Consider the following 19,674-nt stretch of genomic DNA (forward strand, 5'->3'; position numbering starts at 1 on the left):
TTACATTTTACACAGGCTAAGAGCAATATTAATTTGCATGCTCTGAGCATATACCAACTGATGTTGGGAATGAACAATGTGCCAAGTCTCAGGGAATTAAAATTTCCTATGAAAATTTCACATGTGAATAATCAAGAATTGCTCCATTATAAAAGCACTTTGAAAATATAAAGTGGTATAGAAATGTTAACTTAAACACAGAAGGTTCATTATGCATTCTCTTAGATACATAATCTAATCATGGATAATAAAACTTTAGTATTATGTGATGTTAAAGAAATGTGGTGGAAAAGGAAGTGAAGTAGCAAGATAAATTCTTGTGTCATTTTTGAAAATAAGAAAACCTCAAAAAAAATAATGCCAAAAGGTTTTAGAAGAGCCTTTAAAGTCAGTTTTATTGTCTGAATTTTACAAGTAGCCTTTAGAGGCTTCATACAAGAATTCTGTTGCAAAACTCTAATAAATAGTCTGCCCCAAGTCCCAAAACAAAATTTAAAACAAAATAAAGAACAAACTTAGGATAAGCAAGGCTTCAGAATGCTTGGATGTTAGCAATATATCCCATTTACAAATAATATCAGGCACTGTACAAACCTCCTTCATACAAATCAAAGAGAAAGAGTCACAATCTTTACAAAATAACTTGGAAATCTTCCTTTTCCCATAATGCAAGTATTATTAGAAAAGGATTTCATGAGGGGATAAGGAAATGACAACATGGAGTGAGATTTTAGCTAAAAATTTGAGGAAGAAAGAGAATATGAATGTATATGGCTTCTCTGGGGGTCGGGGGAGAGATAAATTATTTTTAAACTATATGAGAGAAAATCTGAAAGACATCAAAATGATGAACAATTGTTGTAGGTCAATTGCTCAATTACAGGGATGATGACAAATTTTGTGATTATGAAGGCTCAGAGGTAAAGGCTTGAGTTGCTTTCCTTCCAGAGGGTTAACCATGGTTTAGAGTAGTATTGGGGCCCATTGTGTCCTGTCATAACCAAACCGTTTGGGCTTTTTGAACTTAAATGGCAAATCAATCATTTCTTCAGAGAAAATGCTTTGATGGCCTCAATTTGGAAAATCCCATGTTTTGATGTCACTTTGGGGAAAAGCCAATTCTAGACATATCGTCAAGCATGGAAATATTGTGCATTCAAAAGGTAAGCAACAGCTCTTTACCGTTTTATAATTTAATTTTATCACGATTTTCCTAACTGTCCCCTAGCAAAGACTAACACCTAAATCTTCTCTGGGTACTTTTAATCAGCATTAATCAGTCAGCTTTTGGTATCATGAATCTTTTCCCTTATACCCCACTAAAGAAAATCCATACAGAGGGACCATCGCTTTTTGATTACATAAAAGAGAGAGTCTGAAGTTGTTGGGATGGGTCATTCAACGGAGGAGGTGTGAAGGAATTTTAAATAACTGTATGTTTACAGCCAGGAGGGTTATTAGAGGTCAATTCTTGCTTAAGATTTCACTTAAGAAATATATTTGCCCTGTGGAAAGCAGGTGGAAGTGTATCCACAGGAAACCACAGATGACAAGTCACGCAGTAATGTGGGATGTGGAAAAGATCATGAATAACATGCCCCCCCCCCCATGGTCTTAAGCCTCTGTTCCCTGGCCTATTTCTGTTGCTCTGGGTAACACAGGGAAAAACAGCATTTACTCATGCATTCAAGGGAGATAAGCTCCTCATCTCTAGTCACTTCAGCAAAGAATGTAAGGAACATAGACCTCTCACGGCCCCAACTCTACCCCCCAATAAACAATCCAAAATAAACATGTACTAGTTTTCTAGTAATCATCCTATTTGCCAGGAGAGCAGAAAAAGCTTGGATTACCTGAAACAGAAAGGAAAGAGCTGATGGGAAGTAAATGAGGCAGATGGACTAGGTGCTTCTAGTCTAATCCCCACTTTTTTTTCTTTATACATTACAGAGAAAGATACTGTGCAAAAAAATAAAGACATTCACATTTTAGCAGTTAAACTTTTATTTTACTTTTTAAATTTTTTATTTAATTATTTTTTTGTTTTTGTTTTTCTACAAAAGGCAGACGTTGATTGTTGATCTGCAATTGTTCTGTTTGTGCACTCACAAAAAAAGGGGATATCTATAAGGAAGGTGGGGAAAGTGCTCTGAAGATGCTCTCAATAACATGATACGGGGCATTAAAGCAGTCTCAGGAGAAAGGAAACATTCCCTCTTGGTCCCTTTCCACACCTTCCCTTCCCCACCTGAATGTTTTATCAGTCTTTAGCTCATATCAATCGTGTTGAAGACCCATTCAGTAAATTTTTTCAGCTTGTCCGATGCAGTCTGGGACTCCTCCTGTAAACGCAAGTTGTCTTCCCGAAGATGCTGGACTTCAGCCTGAAGATGGGCTTTGTCTTCTTTTTCCTGAGAGGTGACAAAGAGGAGGAAACGAACCCTCAGAGAGCGAGTGCCCAAAAGGTAGAAGGCATAGGCTTATACCCAAGAAGGAAACTAGATGTGGGTCATATGGGGCCCCTTATTTTCACATCCACTAGATACCCAGATATATGTCCTAGAGTGCTAAGAATTAAGAAATTCCCAACCTTGATGCTATGGGGTAATATTCATTCTTTCTGGGCAACAATCACTAGAATTCAGCTTGGGAAAAAAATCCAGTGTAGAAGCACATGAGAACCCATACACATGAGAACAAGTCCCTTTTCCATGTTGTTGATATATGTCCACCTATCATGTTTCTGACTGAGACTCAAAAAATTCTTGTGAAAAGAAAAACACTTTTTGTGAATTGCACCAAATATTTGTTTTGGTTATATCTCAAGTGACAGGGACTAGGAAAATAACCAATTGGTAGCTGTCCTGCCCTGAGCATTCATCTAAATCTGTCCTAGGGTATCTAAACTTGGGGAGCACTTTCAACCTACAATTAAAATGGAGAAAAAAAATTGACCTTGTACAACAAGAGTGTACTTCAACAAAGCTTACTTTGGCCTTGGCACCAGATACAGACTGGGATATTTGCTTTTAGAATAAGTGTTTACCTTCTTCAAATCTTCTTGAAGCATTTTCAGCATACCTTCCAATTGGTCCACTTTAGAAGCCAGTGTAGGAGAAGAATCTTTACTGCTGGGAAAGAGAGAAAAAAAAGACCAGGATCTCAGTTAGCGGGAATCTCCGTGACTTATTTTTCATATGTGTGTCACATTTTAAGTTATAAACTGTCTTCCTTCCTCAGCCCCTCCCCACCTGGTACTAGAGAAGGCCACTATTTGACACAGATATATCTACATCTATACTTATCTATAGCTTCCTATTTATACATATGTAGATCCATACTATGCATACTTCTACTTATCAGTTCTTTCTCTGGAGGTGGATAGCATCTTCCTTCACAGGTCCCTTGTAGTTGATTTGAATATTTATAATTCTCAGAACAGCTTAGTTGTTCACAGTTATTCTTCAAATAATATTGCTGTTACTGTATACAATATTCTCTTCATTCTGTTCATTATTTCATGCAAGTCTGCCCATGTTTTTCTAAAATCAACCTGCTCATCATTTCTTACAGCATAATAGTATTTCATCACATTCATATGCTACAACTTTTTTTAGCTATTCCCCAACCGATGGGCATCCCCTCCACTTCCAGTTCTTTGCCACCACAAGTAGAGCTGCTATCTATATTTTAGAACAAACATACAGGTTCTTTTCCTTTCTCCCTGTGCCTTGCGAAACAGACCTAATAGTGGTATTGCTGAGTCAAAGGCTACGCACAATTTTATAAATCTTTGGGAATAATTCCAGTTTGTTCTCTAAATGAATAGACTAGCTTACAGTTCCAACAGTAAATTAGTGTTCCAATTTTTCCAAATCCCCTCTAACACTTGTCATTTTTCCCTTCTGCCATTTTAGCCAATCTGACAGGTGTGAGATATCTCAAAGTTGTTTTAATTTACATTTCGCTAATCAATAATGATTTAGAGCATTTTTATATGACTATATGTAGCTTTGATTTCTTTATCCAAAAACTTCCTGTTCATATCCTTTGATCATTTTTCAATTGGGGAGTAACTCAAATTCTTATAAATTTGACAAAGTTCTCTATGTATTTGAGATATGAGACCTTTATCTGAGAAACGGTTTATAAATTTTCCCCTCCCAATTTTCTGCTTTCCTTCTGACCTTAGCTACACTGGAATCAAAATTATCCATTTTACATCTCACAACGTGAGACTGCCTTTGTAAACGGGTTTTCATAATGTCAAATTGCTCAGTATGGTCAATGTAATATATATATTTTTTTCAGAAGGACAACTTCAATAACAGAAGTTATACATGTGTTTTAGCTACAGTCAATAACAGCCTTTGCTGAGGATACATCTTTGTTTCCAAAGAACAAAGGATAATAAGCAAAAACAAACTCTTTGATAATATGAAGGGGAGGCAACACATAAAGGGGGAATTTTCTGACAATGATAACTGCCAAACAATGAAATAATTTCTTAGGAAACTATGGAATTTCTCAGTGCTTTCTCAAGACAGAACAGCTACCCACCTGTGGGAGACAGTTGGGATATAGGCCTGTCTTAAGGCAATGAGGAAAGGCTGTCCAGATTGGTGATTCTTAGAAAATCACTTTCTGCAGCCAATTATCTAATCACACCCTAAAAACCAGGTTAAATTTTCTAAAGTTACCTTAAAAACAAATGGCAAGGCCAATTTGAACACAGCCGAAGTCTTTACAACAATGTCCACCCAGCATTCCTCATTCTGCTTGGTAAAACCAAGGAGAACACACTCCATCTCTTTCCTAGATGGCAGTTCTTTAGGGTGCCTACTCTTTCTATAAATTTCTCATGTGACCTTTGGTCATGTAATCTCTATAAGCCCAAGACTGTCCATGAGGGAGGAGATACCGATCTCATTTGCCTTTTTTGGAGAGAAGTGAGAAGAGGTGTTAGTCAAAGTGCAAATTAGAATTCCTGTCCTAGAGAAGACTAGGCAGATCTCTGCTTCTAGTTCATCTGGAGCACCATAAAGCAAATACCACAGTAATAAGGTATGTAACAAGCTTGCCAAATGAAAGGAATAATATAATAACCACCTCACAAAGGGCCAGGAAAACTGGGCTCTCTGCCACTGTCCTCTGTAAAAACTTATTAGCTAAAAATCTTGCCTGTTCATGTACCACAAGCAGCAAATATGACTTTGCAAAGATACCACCAATTGCAATTAATGGACTTCTGCTGACTAAAATGGCATGCGGTATCTTCTAAACTGCTAATAAAGTGGTCTGTAATGGAACAGGAGAATGGAAATTAAGTACCAAGGCTTCAATGCTCTTACCTAATTAACAGGAGAGGGTACAATATGACAGCCACAAGTTCTTTTCCATCCTAAATAAAACAAGCCTAACATTTCCTCATGTACCTTTTCCCAAAGAAAGATGATATCTGAGTTTTCCTTTAGACTTTTCTTCGTCCTCCCCTCCACCTCTAAGCTCTCTTGAAGGCCCAAACTGTTGAATTTTGCTCAAGGCTGAGATGTTCCAATGATGCTATATTGTACCCTTTTTTTTTTTAAAAAGTACAATTTTTCATAAGACCATAGAGTTGGAAGAACGTGTGGAGTAGATTTGTTTTTTTTGGATGGTGAGAAAATATTTAATATGAAGATATACTTAATATGATCACTGTCTTTGAGTAATTGAAGGAATATCATGGGCAATTATATTTGTTGTGCCTGGCCCATGGGGCAGGATTAGGAGCAAAATTCGGAAGGTCAGGAAACAGACTTGAACTTGATACAAAGGAAAAGCTTCCTAACAATTAGGGCTTCTCTGAAGTTGAACAGGATGTTTGGTTCTCACTCAACAGAAGTCTTCAAGGAAAGGCTGAATGACCATTTGTTGAGAATGTTGCGGAGGGGATTCTTATTCAGGTATAGGTTGGACCAGCAATAACCACCTACCTCCTAACACAGCACTTTCTACACTTGGGATGTTTACTAAGTGTTACGTGACTGACTGATGGACTTCTCTTTTATAGGAACAGCCTTCAGTACTCAGACCATAGCCAAAAGGCAGGAAACAAGCAGAAAAGACTTCTGAAAAGCACCAAGTCCATGCTCTAGAGCTTCTGTACTTTGCTTAAAGAACAGCCCCTCCCGGCCTGTTGTAAAGACCACTTTCTTTTGTTTTAGACACAACTATAATAAACTTGAACATCTGGTTTCCTAGTCTATGGCAGATTAGAAGCAGCAAATCAGAGGAGTAAAGGGAGGAAGGAAGTTAGGGCTAGAGACACTGGCATCATCAAGAAGTAACAGCCTGATAATGAAGTGGTTGGAAAAATGATTCTAAAAAGCAGAGATGATAATTCAAAAATATAGCAGTGTAATACCACTTAAGTATGGGGCCAAACAATCCTTCACCGTATCTCAACAATCCTTCACCATATCATTATATGCTACCCTGTTTAAAAAAAAGCAAGAAAGTAGGTAAAATATTTTAGGAAATATTTCATGCAAAATGGTGAAAATTTAAAGACAAAAAGGTTCTGGTCCGTTTGGGTAGGTAATTAAGCTTTATAATAGAGAAAGGCTTTATGTAGAATGATCTCAACCTCTAATAACACCGCAATATGCGAGGTGTTACATATGTTCCCACCCTTGCACATGCTTAATTGCATGAGGAAAAAAGAGTACACAAAGGAAAACACATGCCCTGTGGAACCTGACCTTCCGTAGGACTTCATCTGGGCCATGACTTGGTCCTCTAGATGGTCGCTGTTGGAGGCAGCACTCAGGGGTCGGTGGTTTTCATCACTAGCAGCAAAGAACGAGGCTCGCTGGACTGGAAAGGAAATGAGAAGCCACTCATTCTTTCCCTTTGGAAATTAAATGAGTCAGGTCCCTATACACACTAAAAAGCCAACAAATGCTCTTCAGGGGAAAAATACAACATGTAAAATAAATAAAAGGCATGGGGCATGGTGCCCAGGCTGTCACATCCATACTGTTATTACAAGTAAGAATCTTCATTGAATCTCTGCGTCCAGAAGTGGCAAAAATATTATTTACTGTGTTTTATAATAAAATGAGGGTAACTTTGTCATCTGCAAAACATTAAAAATTCCTCTTTTTCTGTTTAATGAACTAGAGCACATGGCAATATGAAGTTCAAGATTCCATAAAAGGTCAATTCTTGAGTGGGGGGGAAGGGGTAGTAATCTGAAGGAGGGCATATGTTCAATACTTTCAAATCAGCGAAACTAGAGTTAATTACCCATTAGGGGTTCCTGTCTACTTATTGATATCACTCTGTAAGAAAATTGGTGTTGGTATCAAAGACTCAAATAGCAGTTAAAAATTGATCCCTCCTCATCTAAAAACATCCACATTTAAAATCTGAGTCATAGGAGAAATCAAAACCTTCTAATCAAGACAAAATTGGTCTTCCCCACATGTGTAAAGAGGGAGGACCAACAATCTGGGGTTTGCTTTAGCTCAACAAACATTAAAAAAGGTAGTATGGATTAGTCGGTTGACCAGTGACCAGTCACCTGGTCAGTTTTAAAATGAGCAACAGGAAGCTATAAAGCATCCAAGTGACTATGCATATAGGAAGGAGGAGGAAGGGCACAGGAGGGCCACAGCCACTGGTGGCTGGACCTAGAGGCTCGGAAGACAAGAGTTCCTAAACTATCCTCAAAGATATTTGAGCCATGTTGTGGAAATGTCTTCATAATGTGGTGAGTGTTCATCTCTGGATTATGTTCTTTGCAGCTAACTGACCCCTGGTATTCTGCCACAACCCTCCTTTCTTAGTAAGTATGACAGATGGGAGACTCAACAAGACAACCTTGTCATAGATTTACATTCATGAAAAGCAATTCATTATACTGGAGGATGTCCAGAAAACATGTATGTTCTTGTTATGTCACTGAGAATTAGCATTAAACAATCCAGTTGACCCCGAGTTCAAACATCATTATGCTTTTGTGATGTCTCTTTCAGGGAATACAGGTTCTTTCTAGGGGTTCAGTACACTTACCCTCAAAAGCCTTGGCAGCATCTACCAAGTTTGACCAATCCAGGTCAGAAGCAGAGTCTGGCAGGGGCATGAGACCCGGGTCAGGCATAGGCTGCCTTCTTGGCTCCTGAATATCGGTGAGGGAGCTGTCTGAGGCTGAAAACTCTCCTTCGAGGAAGCAGAAGGAATAAGTGACATTCATAAGAAAAGAATGAAGTATTCATGTTCACTACCTTCAATCAGAAGGAAAACAGCTCACTGTTAACCACTATTGGTCAGGCACAGGGAATGAGAATTAATTCTTTGCTTATTCATGTTCAGGTACTTTCTTTTACAAGGAAATATGATTGGTACTTTTATGATTAAAGAGATGGGCAGACATTCCTTCCACAAGTACATATTGCAACTCCTCTATGCCTTCACTGTCTGTGCAGTTTTTATCCAAGTTTTCCCATAAATTCTCCCGCAGATGGTCTGTTCAACAGACTGAGGGCCAAAGAAAATGCTCCAAATTCTGACCACATATTTTTTTGACTGTGGCATAAGCTGTGGAAAAGTTACTTTTGATCCAAGGCACGTTATATAAAACTGGAGGACTGAAGCAATCTCTTGTCCAAACCCTTTGGCCTGGGACAGTTTCAGGTTTCTTAAAATCCTGGAGAAGAAGTCAATTCTATCGGGGATGGATCACATGCAATCTTTGCTGGAGCCAAGCCAGGGGGTACTTGTTCTGATATGTTCCAAAGGAGCAAAGGGGTTCACATTGGCCTGGCCTCTTCAGGACTCCTCTGAAATGAATGAAAAACATTGTGATCTTGGATTTGACCAACTCCAGGGTCCCCTTGTTTGTATTTCCCTTTCTCCTTTGGAGAGGAGGAGACTGAGTGTCAAGTAGATAACAGACTTGCCTTCTGCAATGCAAGGTGCACTCCCAGGTAGAATTGGATGACTTCTCAGAATCCTTCCAACTGTAAGATTCTACAATTCCCACAAATCCATCTTTCACAGTATAGCCAGAATAATCCTATTGCCTAGAACCGGTCATGTCACCACTATGCTGAACAATCTTCAATGGTTCCTCCCTACCTACTGAATAAAGTCTGAACTCCTTTGCACTTGGTGCCTTTCACCCTACCTTTCCAGCCACTCATATTACACCCCTCCCCAGTGCTTTGCTGGAGCCAAAGCTAACCACTCTGCCTTCAGTCCAGCACTGCGGCCACCCATGTTAGTGCCTTTGCTCCATCTGTTCACTATGTCTGGAATGCGGTCCTCCTCCTCTTTCCACCCAATCTTCCCACCCCAACTTACTGAATTCCCAGACAGCTTCTAAAAAGCAACTCACTCGCCACCTCTTCCCCTAATTGTCCCTATTGGTAATAACCTTCCTTTATGGACCACACCTAATATTTGTTGTACAACTGTAATACTCATCATTTAAACTGTATATCATGGCTATGTTCTCGTATTTTCCTCCCACACTGTAAAACTTTATGAGGACAGAGACTATGTTGTATCTAAATTTTGCATCCTCCGCAGTTCAGTGCCTACTATAGTTATCTGCAGTGTCTATTTAAAGTATTTGCTTGGATAATGAAGCATGGGCAGGGGAATGATGGGCTATAGGTGTGGAAAGAGGCTGACCTTTCCAAAAACAGTGAATCTGTTGACTTTTGATTAATTTTAAATTGCATTTAATGATCAGCAGGAAGGGTTGTATTGGAGGGAGAGGAAAGGGGAAGAAAAATGGGTATAACTGGGAATGATGAGATGTAAAAAAAGAGAATATCACTAAGAACATTTGGGCAATAATTGGGGCAGTTAGGTGGAGCAGTGGATACAGCACCGGCCCTGAAGTCTGGAGGACCTGAGTTCAAATCCGGCCTCAGACCAACCACTTGACACTTACTAGCTGTGTGACCCTGGGCAAGTCACTTAACCCCAATTGCCTTAAAAAAAAAACACTTTAATTAAATTTTTTGCTGAATGAATGTGACAACTGCATTGTTACCCAAACCCTAGAAGTTCTTAAATCTCTATTTATATTGCCCCAGATTTGACTCATCCAGGAGGGCACCAAAGCTAATGCCATAATGACTGCTGGGGACAAAGACATCTAGGAACCTAATTATGTCTATTCAGTGGCCAGTCAGCATACATCATGCTGGTTTGTTGCAGCCAGCAGGAAATTCTAGTGTGGTCTAGGAGCTACCAACTGGCCAGAACCCTTCGGTGAGAAAAATACTTATTTGGATGAACTTGTGATCAAAATGTCAGTACTCCCTACACGGTAGGTACTGAAGTGAGGAGGATGCAAAATTTAGGTAAGACAGAGTCCCTGTCTTCATAAAGTATTTACAGAGATTGCAACCCATCCACCCTTATTTTATCTTTTCAACTATTTGTGTTTCCTTGTAACTCCTTCAAAGGCGGGCCACTCAACTCCTGGAATTCTTCCATTAAAGTTCCAATGGAGCACCTGTGGGATCCTCTTCTTGTTACTTAGCTGACGTGCCTCTTTCTTCAACAATGCCTCTCTAATGATATTTTCTTCTGTTGCTTGAACTGCACAATTCTTTGATGAGGATAACGATGTTTGTATGTTCCAGCATACTCATGTCTGCCATGTGCACTAATTCTTGGGACATATAGCACTGATTCAGAGCCATACACAATCACTAGAAGAATATTAATGTTAAAAAGATAGATCTTTGTTGCAGAGACAAGCTTGGGGTCATCAAAAGCAATGCAGAGTTTTCACCCAAAAGAGATCCAGACCTACTGAATCAAATACTTTTTCTATCTCAAAAAACAATACGCACGGTTAATTGTGCGACTGGGACGAGATGGCCTACTTTTGTTGCTCAGTCATTTTTCAGTCATATTCGACTCTTCATGACCCCATTTGGGGTTTTCATGGCAAAGATACTGAAGTGGTTTGCCATTTCCTTCTCTGCCTAGTGACAGATGAGGAAACTGAGGCAACCAGGGTTAAGCAGCTTGCCCAGGGTCACAAAACTAGAAAGTGTCTGAGGCCAGATTTTAACTCAGGAATACGAATGCTCCTGACTCCAAGCTCTGCACTCTATCTATTGCACCACCTTGCTGCTTCTCTATGGACTACCACAGAATATAATTTGTGAAAGATGGACTTTTTTCTCACACTTTCATGGAGGACCTTGACACATATGTTGACTGTTTTCATAAACATTTCATAGAAATGAAAATGAAGACGTGGGTTGGTAATATATATAGCCGGCATTTATACCGCACTTTAAGGTTTGCAAAAAGCACTTTAAAATATTATCTCATTTGATCCACAATAGTAGGCAATATTATTATCCTCATTTTACAGTTGAGGAAAGTGAGGCAGGGGTTAAGTGACTTGCCCTGGGTCATACATCTAGTGTCTGAGGCATGATTTGAACTCAGGTCTTCCTGACTCCACATTGAGTACTTCATCCTCTGCGTCACCTAGTTGTTGAATTCTCTTTCCATCTTTGTTTTCTTTAGTGACATCTCTAACTCTTCTTTTAATACATCAGGAAATGTGAGGCTAAGAGTCCAAATGTGGTAGTTCTAATGTTGTTGATAGAGAAAAGAGTTTGTGACAAACTTAGAAATGAAAGAACTCTTGCATTTTCCCTATATTGTCCCCTTCCTACTTTCATCCTTAGATGCCTTCCCAATGTTTGTGTCTCTCACCAAACTAAATGTATGCATGCAAGACTTCTCATCTTATCAGCCATACTGATCATAATTTTAAACCACCTTCCATTTTGTAAAATTTTACAAATTTATATTTTAGATTGGTGTTGCTTACGCACCAGCATTGCTCCTGAATTGGTGGCCAAGTGATGAGAATAAGATCTTTAATTCATTAAGCAACAGAAGAAATTCTATCCTATTCTGACCTACAACCCAGCTCTAGAAACAAAGATCCATTCTTTCTGCTCTTAACACTTTTGATACAACAGCAACAATATGTACAGGAGAAGATGTTCTAAGAAGTCAGTGCAAGTAGGAACTGGAGGTGGGGAAAGTGAGAGGCTATTTCTCCTTAGGGATTTTCCTGTAGTAGGAGAAGAAAATAAAAGAGGATGATCATAAAAAGAGGATAGCTAGGTTTTAAAATTTTTCATATGCATATGTTAAAGAATTGACCATGACTAGCCTTTATTTCTCCTTTCAAAGGTTACATCAATAACTCTGAATCATCCTTGGGTTGAATCCTAAGTCATATACATAGAATCCAAAATGACACAATGTCATTTTATAAATACTCAACCATTGTCAAAACCACTGAAAGAAGCCAAATGAAGCTTCAAATGAACACATTTCTACAGCTATATTTCCTAGGGGGTTTTGAAGAAGGAGCTCAATTTCCATATTTGAGGGTATGAAATTAGCCACTTTGCTGCATTTCAGGGCATGACAGCCAGCACCAAATTATACAGATGGAGAAAACTGAACAAGAGGGCTAGTGAGGGTCATCTGAAACTGTGGCTCTTGAAACGTTAGTTCCTGAAATAGGGCAGATGCAAGGGCAGGATATGAAGTTCTGGGAGATTAGTCTACAGAATCAGAGCATGCAAGTAAAACAAAAGGCAGGAAAAATGACCAGTAGAAATCTATAAGCATCTCTAGAAATACCTGTTTACAAGGAGTTAAAATGTTTTGCCAATTAAGATAAGCTGGTATAACGGAATATATTTAGCAGTTGTTTTCCTTTTCAAAGTACGCAAAGAACTACTTTGAAGTGCAGCTGCTAGTTATTAATGTGCTTAAAATTAGCAGAATTATGAGTAGATGGAAATCAACAAATACTGGGAGATTTTAAATACTCAGTTCTATTTAAACTGGCTCTCACCAAGGGCAAGTAGGCAGAACAGACATTTTTGTGCACCACTCAAAATTATTTCCAGGGGCCCAATTTCAGATGCTCCTGAAAAGGAAATAAATGCTACCCTTTCCACACATACCTGTCCCCTCCCCCTCAAAAATAGTATTTTAGTGATAGTTATAGACAAGTAGGCTTTGGGCTATATAATTAGAGCTGGTCAAGGTCTACCTTGATTTGGGAACACGCACTGCAGGGGTGCCACCTCCTGAATAAATAAGCCTTTTCTGATCCCTTGCCCACCTCCCCCCCCCATTCTTAGCACCTTTTTCTGTCCTGAAATAATTTTCATTAATTTAAATATATTTACTTGTGTACATGCTGTATCCCCCTAGGACAGGGGTTCTTAACTTGAGGTATGAGAATGGTTTTTTTTTAATATTTTTAAATATGTTTTTGAAATATTTAATTTTTTAATATTTTTAATATTTAGAACTTGTTTAAAATGTTCAATATAACTTCTGTTATAAATTTATGTATTTTATTTTATATATTTAAAAATATTTTTCTGAGAAGGGGTCCCTAGAGTGCCACAGGGGTCCATGGCACAAAAGACAGTAAGAACTTCGACCCTGGCAAAACACAAGCTCTTTGAGGGTAAGGTCTGTTTAGTTTCTGTATGCTCAACCCATGTGCCTGGCGTGCAACAGGTGGTTGAATCTAGTTAAAATAACCAATCGTTCTACTGTTTGCCACTCAGAAAAAAACTCTAAAGCAGAGGGCAAAGGAAGGAACCAGGAGAGCATGGCCCTTCCACTTTGGCCAGGAGAAGGCACAGAAGCCAGACTTGGTTCATTAACCTCTCGACTTGAATAGCCCTTCAAAGTGATGATCAAATACCAGCACAATCCCCAATGTTAGCAGCCTGGAGGGGGAAAAAAAAATCACGCGTAGCCAGAAAGACCGGGCATTTTGTCTCTTAAGAAACGATGCAGGGCTATGCACACTTGATTCAGTCCCTGTGGTTTTACCATCAGGCTCTCTCTGTTTGACACTGATCATGAGGAAATAGCTCAGCATGTGAATAGTGCTGGATTTGCTGCACCTGCCTATTACTCTGAAGTTACTGTGAAGCCAACTGATTTAATATTTATTAAGTATGAACTATGTGTGAGGTGTGATACAGCCCACATTGAATAAATCATTCCTCCCCTCTGGGAATTCATGTTCTAAAGAAACAGGAAATATATACTTTTTCTTCCCAAGAAGAAGAGGATGGAAGAAAAGGAATAAGAAGATAATAACAGGAGCTCACAATTCTATAGTTCTAAAAGGCTTACAAAGTATTTTCCTCACAGTAGCACTGGGGAGGGGCAGTGTAAGTATTACTATTTCCATTTTACTGATGAGGATCTTGAGAATCTAAAGGACTTTTCCATGCTCACATGGCTAGTTATGACAAACTCAAAATTCAAACCACAGTCTTCTCACCCCAAATGCAGTATACAATCTCTGCACCTCTATTCTCTAGAAGGTGAAAGTCAGAGGAGCAAATAAGTTGGAGGACATTTCCCAAAGGATATGGTGAACTGGGAGTGAAGGAAAGAATGCACCATGCTACATGTACAACTGGAAACCATTTAGAGAACAATGATATGGGAGAGGGTACAATGGTGGATACAATGGTATAAAATAATGTCAACATAAAAGAGAGTAAAGGATGGGAACAAGGTTTATGTGGCAACTAATTTTTAAGTTCCCCTAAAACAGGGCATGTCTATTGTCTCCCTATTTACTACAATGAACATTAATAAATCCTTTAATTCATGATGATGTGATTACTGCCAAGGTAGGTAGTTCCAAGGGTATAGGGAGATGTGAGAAGCAACCAAGGACAAGCATGAAATTGGAGAAGCCATCAACAGGAATGGTCTAAACATGAAGAAAGCAGTATCAGAAAAGTTTAGGAATGCTTTATCTACTGAAAAACAAGCTGACTGCAGAGGAATGGGGCCTTGCCCTAAGCAAAGAATAGGACACAGGTAATATAAAGTGAATGAATCTGGAGATGGATGTAAATAAAGTAGGAGAACCCAGCAGGGATCAGAGTAGGGAACAATACTGCCAAAAAGCAGAAGAGAAACACAGGGGCAACGATTGATCTGGGAGAATGAGAAAGTACAGCAGTTCAAAAGGATGTGAAAAAAAAATCCAATTGCATTCACATGGAGGCATAAAGGGAAGAAGAGTATTAGGTACATGGGTCAGTGTTAACTAATGCAGAGAACTGTTTCAAATTACCTTCACAGACCCATCCCAATCTAGCATAATCTACTGAACTTAGCAAGGACTTTATAAGTGTTTCCTGGATTGTCAGACAGTGCTTTATACTGATGGTCCATCATATACAGCCCTTTATGAGAAAAAAAAAATACCCTAAATTGAAATCTGGGTAGGGGAGCAAGTAGTCCTACTGGCAAGTGAAAGGGAAGGTTCCTTCTACTCCATGCTCCCATATTATAGTGCCAAACCATACGGGGATCCAGCCAGTCACAGCAAATGTAATCTAGACTAGAAAAAAAAGTCAAGGACACACTTACAGAGGTATATCATGATTATAAGGACTGCTCTGAAACATTCAAATGATGGTCAACATCATTAGTGATATCATTACTATTACTACTACTATTCTTGTCTAGAACAGAAACAGAAAGATATCAGCTAGATATGAATCCCTTCACTCTCCTCAATACCTTCACTCTCCTCAATCCCATTGTTAGACATTGCATTGGTTCTTCCTACTAGAGACTATGGATAATGTAGCCACCACCATGCAAGGAAAGGACTAGTACAGAGGCACGAATAGAGTCACATTATTGCATCAGGGGAGGGAAAGGTGTTTTTTTGTAGTTGTTGTTTTTTCATTTTCTAAATTATGTTTGAGTTAAAAATCAGGCCATCTGTTGCTTCACTGGCCCATTACAAGAGAATTGTAACATCTGGAAAACCCACTTACCATGTAATGATTTCATTCCTAATGTATACGATGGCCTCCGCAAAGGTAGAGACTTTGGGAGGGAAGGATATGTGCTGCTGAAGAGGACATCATTGGGCAAGGCTTGATCCAAAATGGAAGTCCTTGAGGTGAAGTAGTGCTCTCTTTGACCGCTGTAAATACTTTCATCTGACAACGTTCTGTGTAAGGTTCGTCGTGTGGTAGGAGTGGAAGGGAAAGGAGACTGTGGAGAGGAAAGTCCATGGAACTGTAAAATAACGTCAACATAAGAGAGTAAATCATCTGTTCAGGAGCTAGAATCCATAGATGTTCAGGAAAGAGTAGGAATGGAACTTGAGGGAGTGGGGGTGGGAGAGGAGAGTAAGATCACTGGACTAGAGATAGCTACAATTTCTGCATTTTCAAAAGAAACCAACATTTCCCAGCTTGAGATCTCAGGAACTATCCCTTACGTATTTGATTATCATCAAACACTGGTGTCTACAAGTCTACTGGAAACACATGGTGGTATGAAAGCTCCACACAGAAGCTTGTTATGCAATCATCCCTTCCTTCTTACTTCCTCCTGTTACAATGAATTTGCTAGGCATCAAGACCATTGCTCACTGTTTATTAGTTTATCAACATTCGTTAAATTAAATTTCTATGGTGCAATATATCACTTTAGTGGCTTATGGCAGATATATTAAAGGGATGGAGAGTTTCTTCCTGAAGCTCATGGAAACAGGTTTCTTTGTCCAGAAAATAAACACAAGAAAGTTCTGAGAAGGCAGGCTGTTTAAGTGGATAACGTTCTGGTGAAATTCTTTTAAAAAGGCATGTGTTTCTCTGGCTGGTCCCTTTGGCTTTTTTGTGACCAAATCTGAAATTATCTGAACATTTTGTAAAAGCAGGAGATTTCTGTTACGTTCACTCACTGGTGAGAAACAGAAACTTAATTGCACCTAAATGCCCATTTATTCCAAGCAATATGCAATACAACACAGTATATGCAAGCTGACCAACAGTTGCCCATAGGTATCCCCCAACCTATGGAAGAGAATAAAAGAATAGAAGCACCAAGGGGAGGAGGTAGTTCAAGGGACTTCCTGTAGGAGGTTACAATAGGATCCTATGACTCACTGAAGGGTTGGTATAATAGTAAAAGAGACAAATCCATAAGTGACTGTATAAATCCAACATCACAAAATTGTGCTTAAGTTCAGTATGTTAAATTGAATAAAGTCTGAAATATTTGTTTAAGAATGGAAGCCAAAAAGGATAATGTGATCTAAGGCTGTCTGACCAGAGGCATGATATCCAGGGTTTAGGGAAGTGATGGTCCCACTGTATTCTGCCCTGGCCAAAACATATCTGAAACACTGTATTCAGCTGCATGGACCAGATTTTTGGAAGGGCCCAGATAAGCTTCAGCATCCGAAAAATGACCACGATGATGAAAGGCCTCAAGATAACGTCATATGAAGTTTGGTTGAAGGAACTGAGACTATTTAGTTTGAAGAAAGGAAAAATTCATAGGTGACAGGAATAGCTGGCTGCCATCAAGAATCTGAAAGGCTGTTATGTGGAAGCCTTAGGGGTCAGACTTATTCTGCCTGGACCCAATAAGCACAACTAGAAGCATTGGTTAAAGAGGCAGATTTAGACTCATGTCAAGAAAAACCTTCTGGCAAACCCATTCAGAAGTGGAATGTGTTGCCTCGGGAGCTAATGGTTCCTCTTCATTTGTCTGTCTACCTTATTATGACATACTACTATCAGTATGCTTATTAAAAGGCTAAACATTGCACATTTCAGGAAGAGGTTGGAAGACAGAAAGTATGGTTCCTCAGTACCTGAGTTCACTTAAAGCTCCAGGAAGGATCCTAAAAAAGGTGGGAGGATAACACTTCTCTTCTTTCCAACACCATTAGGTGGTGAACTTGACAGGGCACTGGAGCTGGAGTCAGGAAGACCTGAGAGTTCAAATCCAGCCTTAGACACTAATTAGCTGTGTGATGCTGGGCAAGTTACCTAACCTCTGCCTTCCTCATTTTCCTCCTCTGTAAAATGGGGATAATAATTGTATCTACCTCTCAGAGTTGTGAGGATCAAATGAAAAGTTATTTGAAAAGCTCTTTGAAAACCATAAAGCATTATATAAATGTTAGTTGCTATCATCATCATCATCATCATCATATTCATATCTGTGTTTGTCAAGGCTCTTTGGGGGAAACTAGATCATTTGTAGCCAGAAATACCTAAGTAAGTGTGGATGGGCAGCTCAGTCCTGCCCAAAGGAGAGAAACATCAAATGCTATAGAGGACTAACTGAAATGTGAAACACATTTAATTGGAAAGAAAATTACAGAATCCTAGGAATACCAGAATGGGCAGACATCTTAATCATCATTTGGTCAATCTTCTCATTTTACACAAGGAAACTGAGCTTCAGGAAAGTTAAGTGATTTTCTTGGAGCTCCACAGTAAATGGTAGAACAGGGATGAGCACACAAGCCATCTTACTCCCAGAGTCTAGCGCTCTTGCCATTAGAGGGATGCCTACTACCAATATAAACATGAAATCACCACCTTTGTATTTAGTGAGTAGCACGGACATCTTTTCCCACCTTCAAAGTCTATCTTTTCATTTGTTTGCATATGTGGCCAATGCTTGAAAAGCCTGCCACTGCTACAACGGCATTGTTCATAACACAGGCTGCCCGTACCACACCCATCTGCTTGGGTGTTTTTCAGCACTCTACAGCTATGTCACCTCACTTAACCAAAGCTGGCCATAACTGTTTTTTCTTAAGAATTCTTCCATCCTCCATTTTTCATAGAGACAACTAGACATCCAGCCCAGCAGAGCTCAGATGCTACAATAGCAGCAATTCTCTGCCAGCTGCCAGGAGTTTGTTCAAGGTGATGGCTGCTGTACTGATGAAACTTTCCAAGAAATAAAGACCCATAAACTTAACTCCCTCATCTTCCCAATACTTTTAAATCAGAAATCACAGTAGAAGTTCCTGCCAAAACAAATTTCATGTTCCTCCAACCTCCAAGACAAGATATGAAATAATTTGTTATTTGGAATATGGTATTTAAATTTTTTAATAAGCCTCTTTGGGTTTTGACAAACACAGAAAGGAGTTGCAAGCACTTGCTTTTGCAAAGGTTGCCAGGGAAACCATTTGTACCCTGGGTGATGAGTCTGAACTGTTAAGGGCTGGCTTATAAAACAGAAATTATGGAAATCAAGAAACTATACATCTAAAAAGTGATTATGTAAATGCTTATAATAATAAATTATTTCTGATAAAATCTTAGAACAGATTCTGGTCAAATATTATAACAGCATTTATTCCATATAAATACTGATGAAGTTTAGGGAGCAGAATTTCAGTTTTTGGCTAAAAGAAAAAAGCAACCCCTCCTCCCCAACAATAGGATTAGGGAGATATTAAAAGTATATATGTGACTACAGTAATTCCCCTTCTGTTTTAATCAAGACTGGGAGTATCAATGACAGTTGAGGGAATATCGTAATTTTTATTTTCAACCAATACTAGAAGTTCTTTAAAAGGGTTCACAGGCTTCACTTGTCAAAGTGGTCCAGGACACAACAAAGGTTAGGTTGTTCTAGAGTGTAGTCAAAAACAAATAAATAAAGGGTAGTCAAAAATTTCAGAGTAGGGGGTCATTAGCCTTATTAGCTGTGTGTGACTATAAGCTTCTTAGGTCTCAGTTTATTCATCAGTAAACGAGATAATATTTGCATTACTTACTTCATAGACTTTGT

General features: G+C 39.0%; 1 protein-coding gene across 7 annotated transcripts in view; it reads right to left on the reverse strand.

The window, feature by feature from the left end:
* Positions 1-368: 368 nt before the first annotated feature.
* Positions 369-19,674, reverse strand: part of LOC114030082 (signal-induced proliferation-associated 1-like protein 1) — a 375,977-nt gene continuing 356,671 nt past the window's right edge. For 6 of the 7 annotated variants that reach the window (XM_027844744.1, XM_027844745.1, XM_027844746.1 and 3 more), the window contains 5 exons: positions 15,894-16,140; positions 8,059-8,205; positions 6,744-6,858; positions 3,047-3,131; positions 369-2,411 (listed from right to left, as the gene is read on the reverse strand). In XM_027844744.1, the coding sequence (XP_027700545.1) occupies positions 2,268-2,411; positions 3,047-3,131; positions 6,744-6,858; positions 8,059-8,205; positions 15,894-16,140 (738 nt within the window). In that variant the 3' untranslated portion in view covers positions 369-2,267. The remainder of the gene's footprint in view (positions 2,412-3,046; positions 3,132-6,743; positions 6,859-8,058; positions 8,206-15,893; positions 16,141-19,674) is intronic. The other variant, XM_027844747.1, reaches the window with a different exon arrangement.

This window comes from Vombatus ursinus, unplaced genomic scaffold, assembly GCF_900497805.2.
Source record: "Vombatus ursinus unplaced genomic scaffold, bare-nosed wombat genome assembly UNPS02014945.1, whole genome shotgun sequence".
NCBI classification, from domain to species: domain Eukaryota; kingdom Metazoa; phylum Chordata; class Mammalia; order Diprotodontia; family Vombatidae; genus Vombatus; species Vombatus ursinus.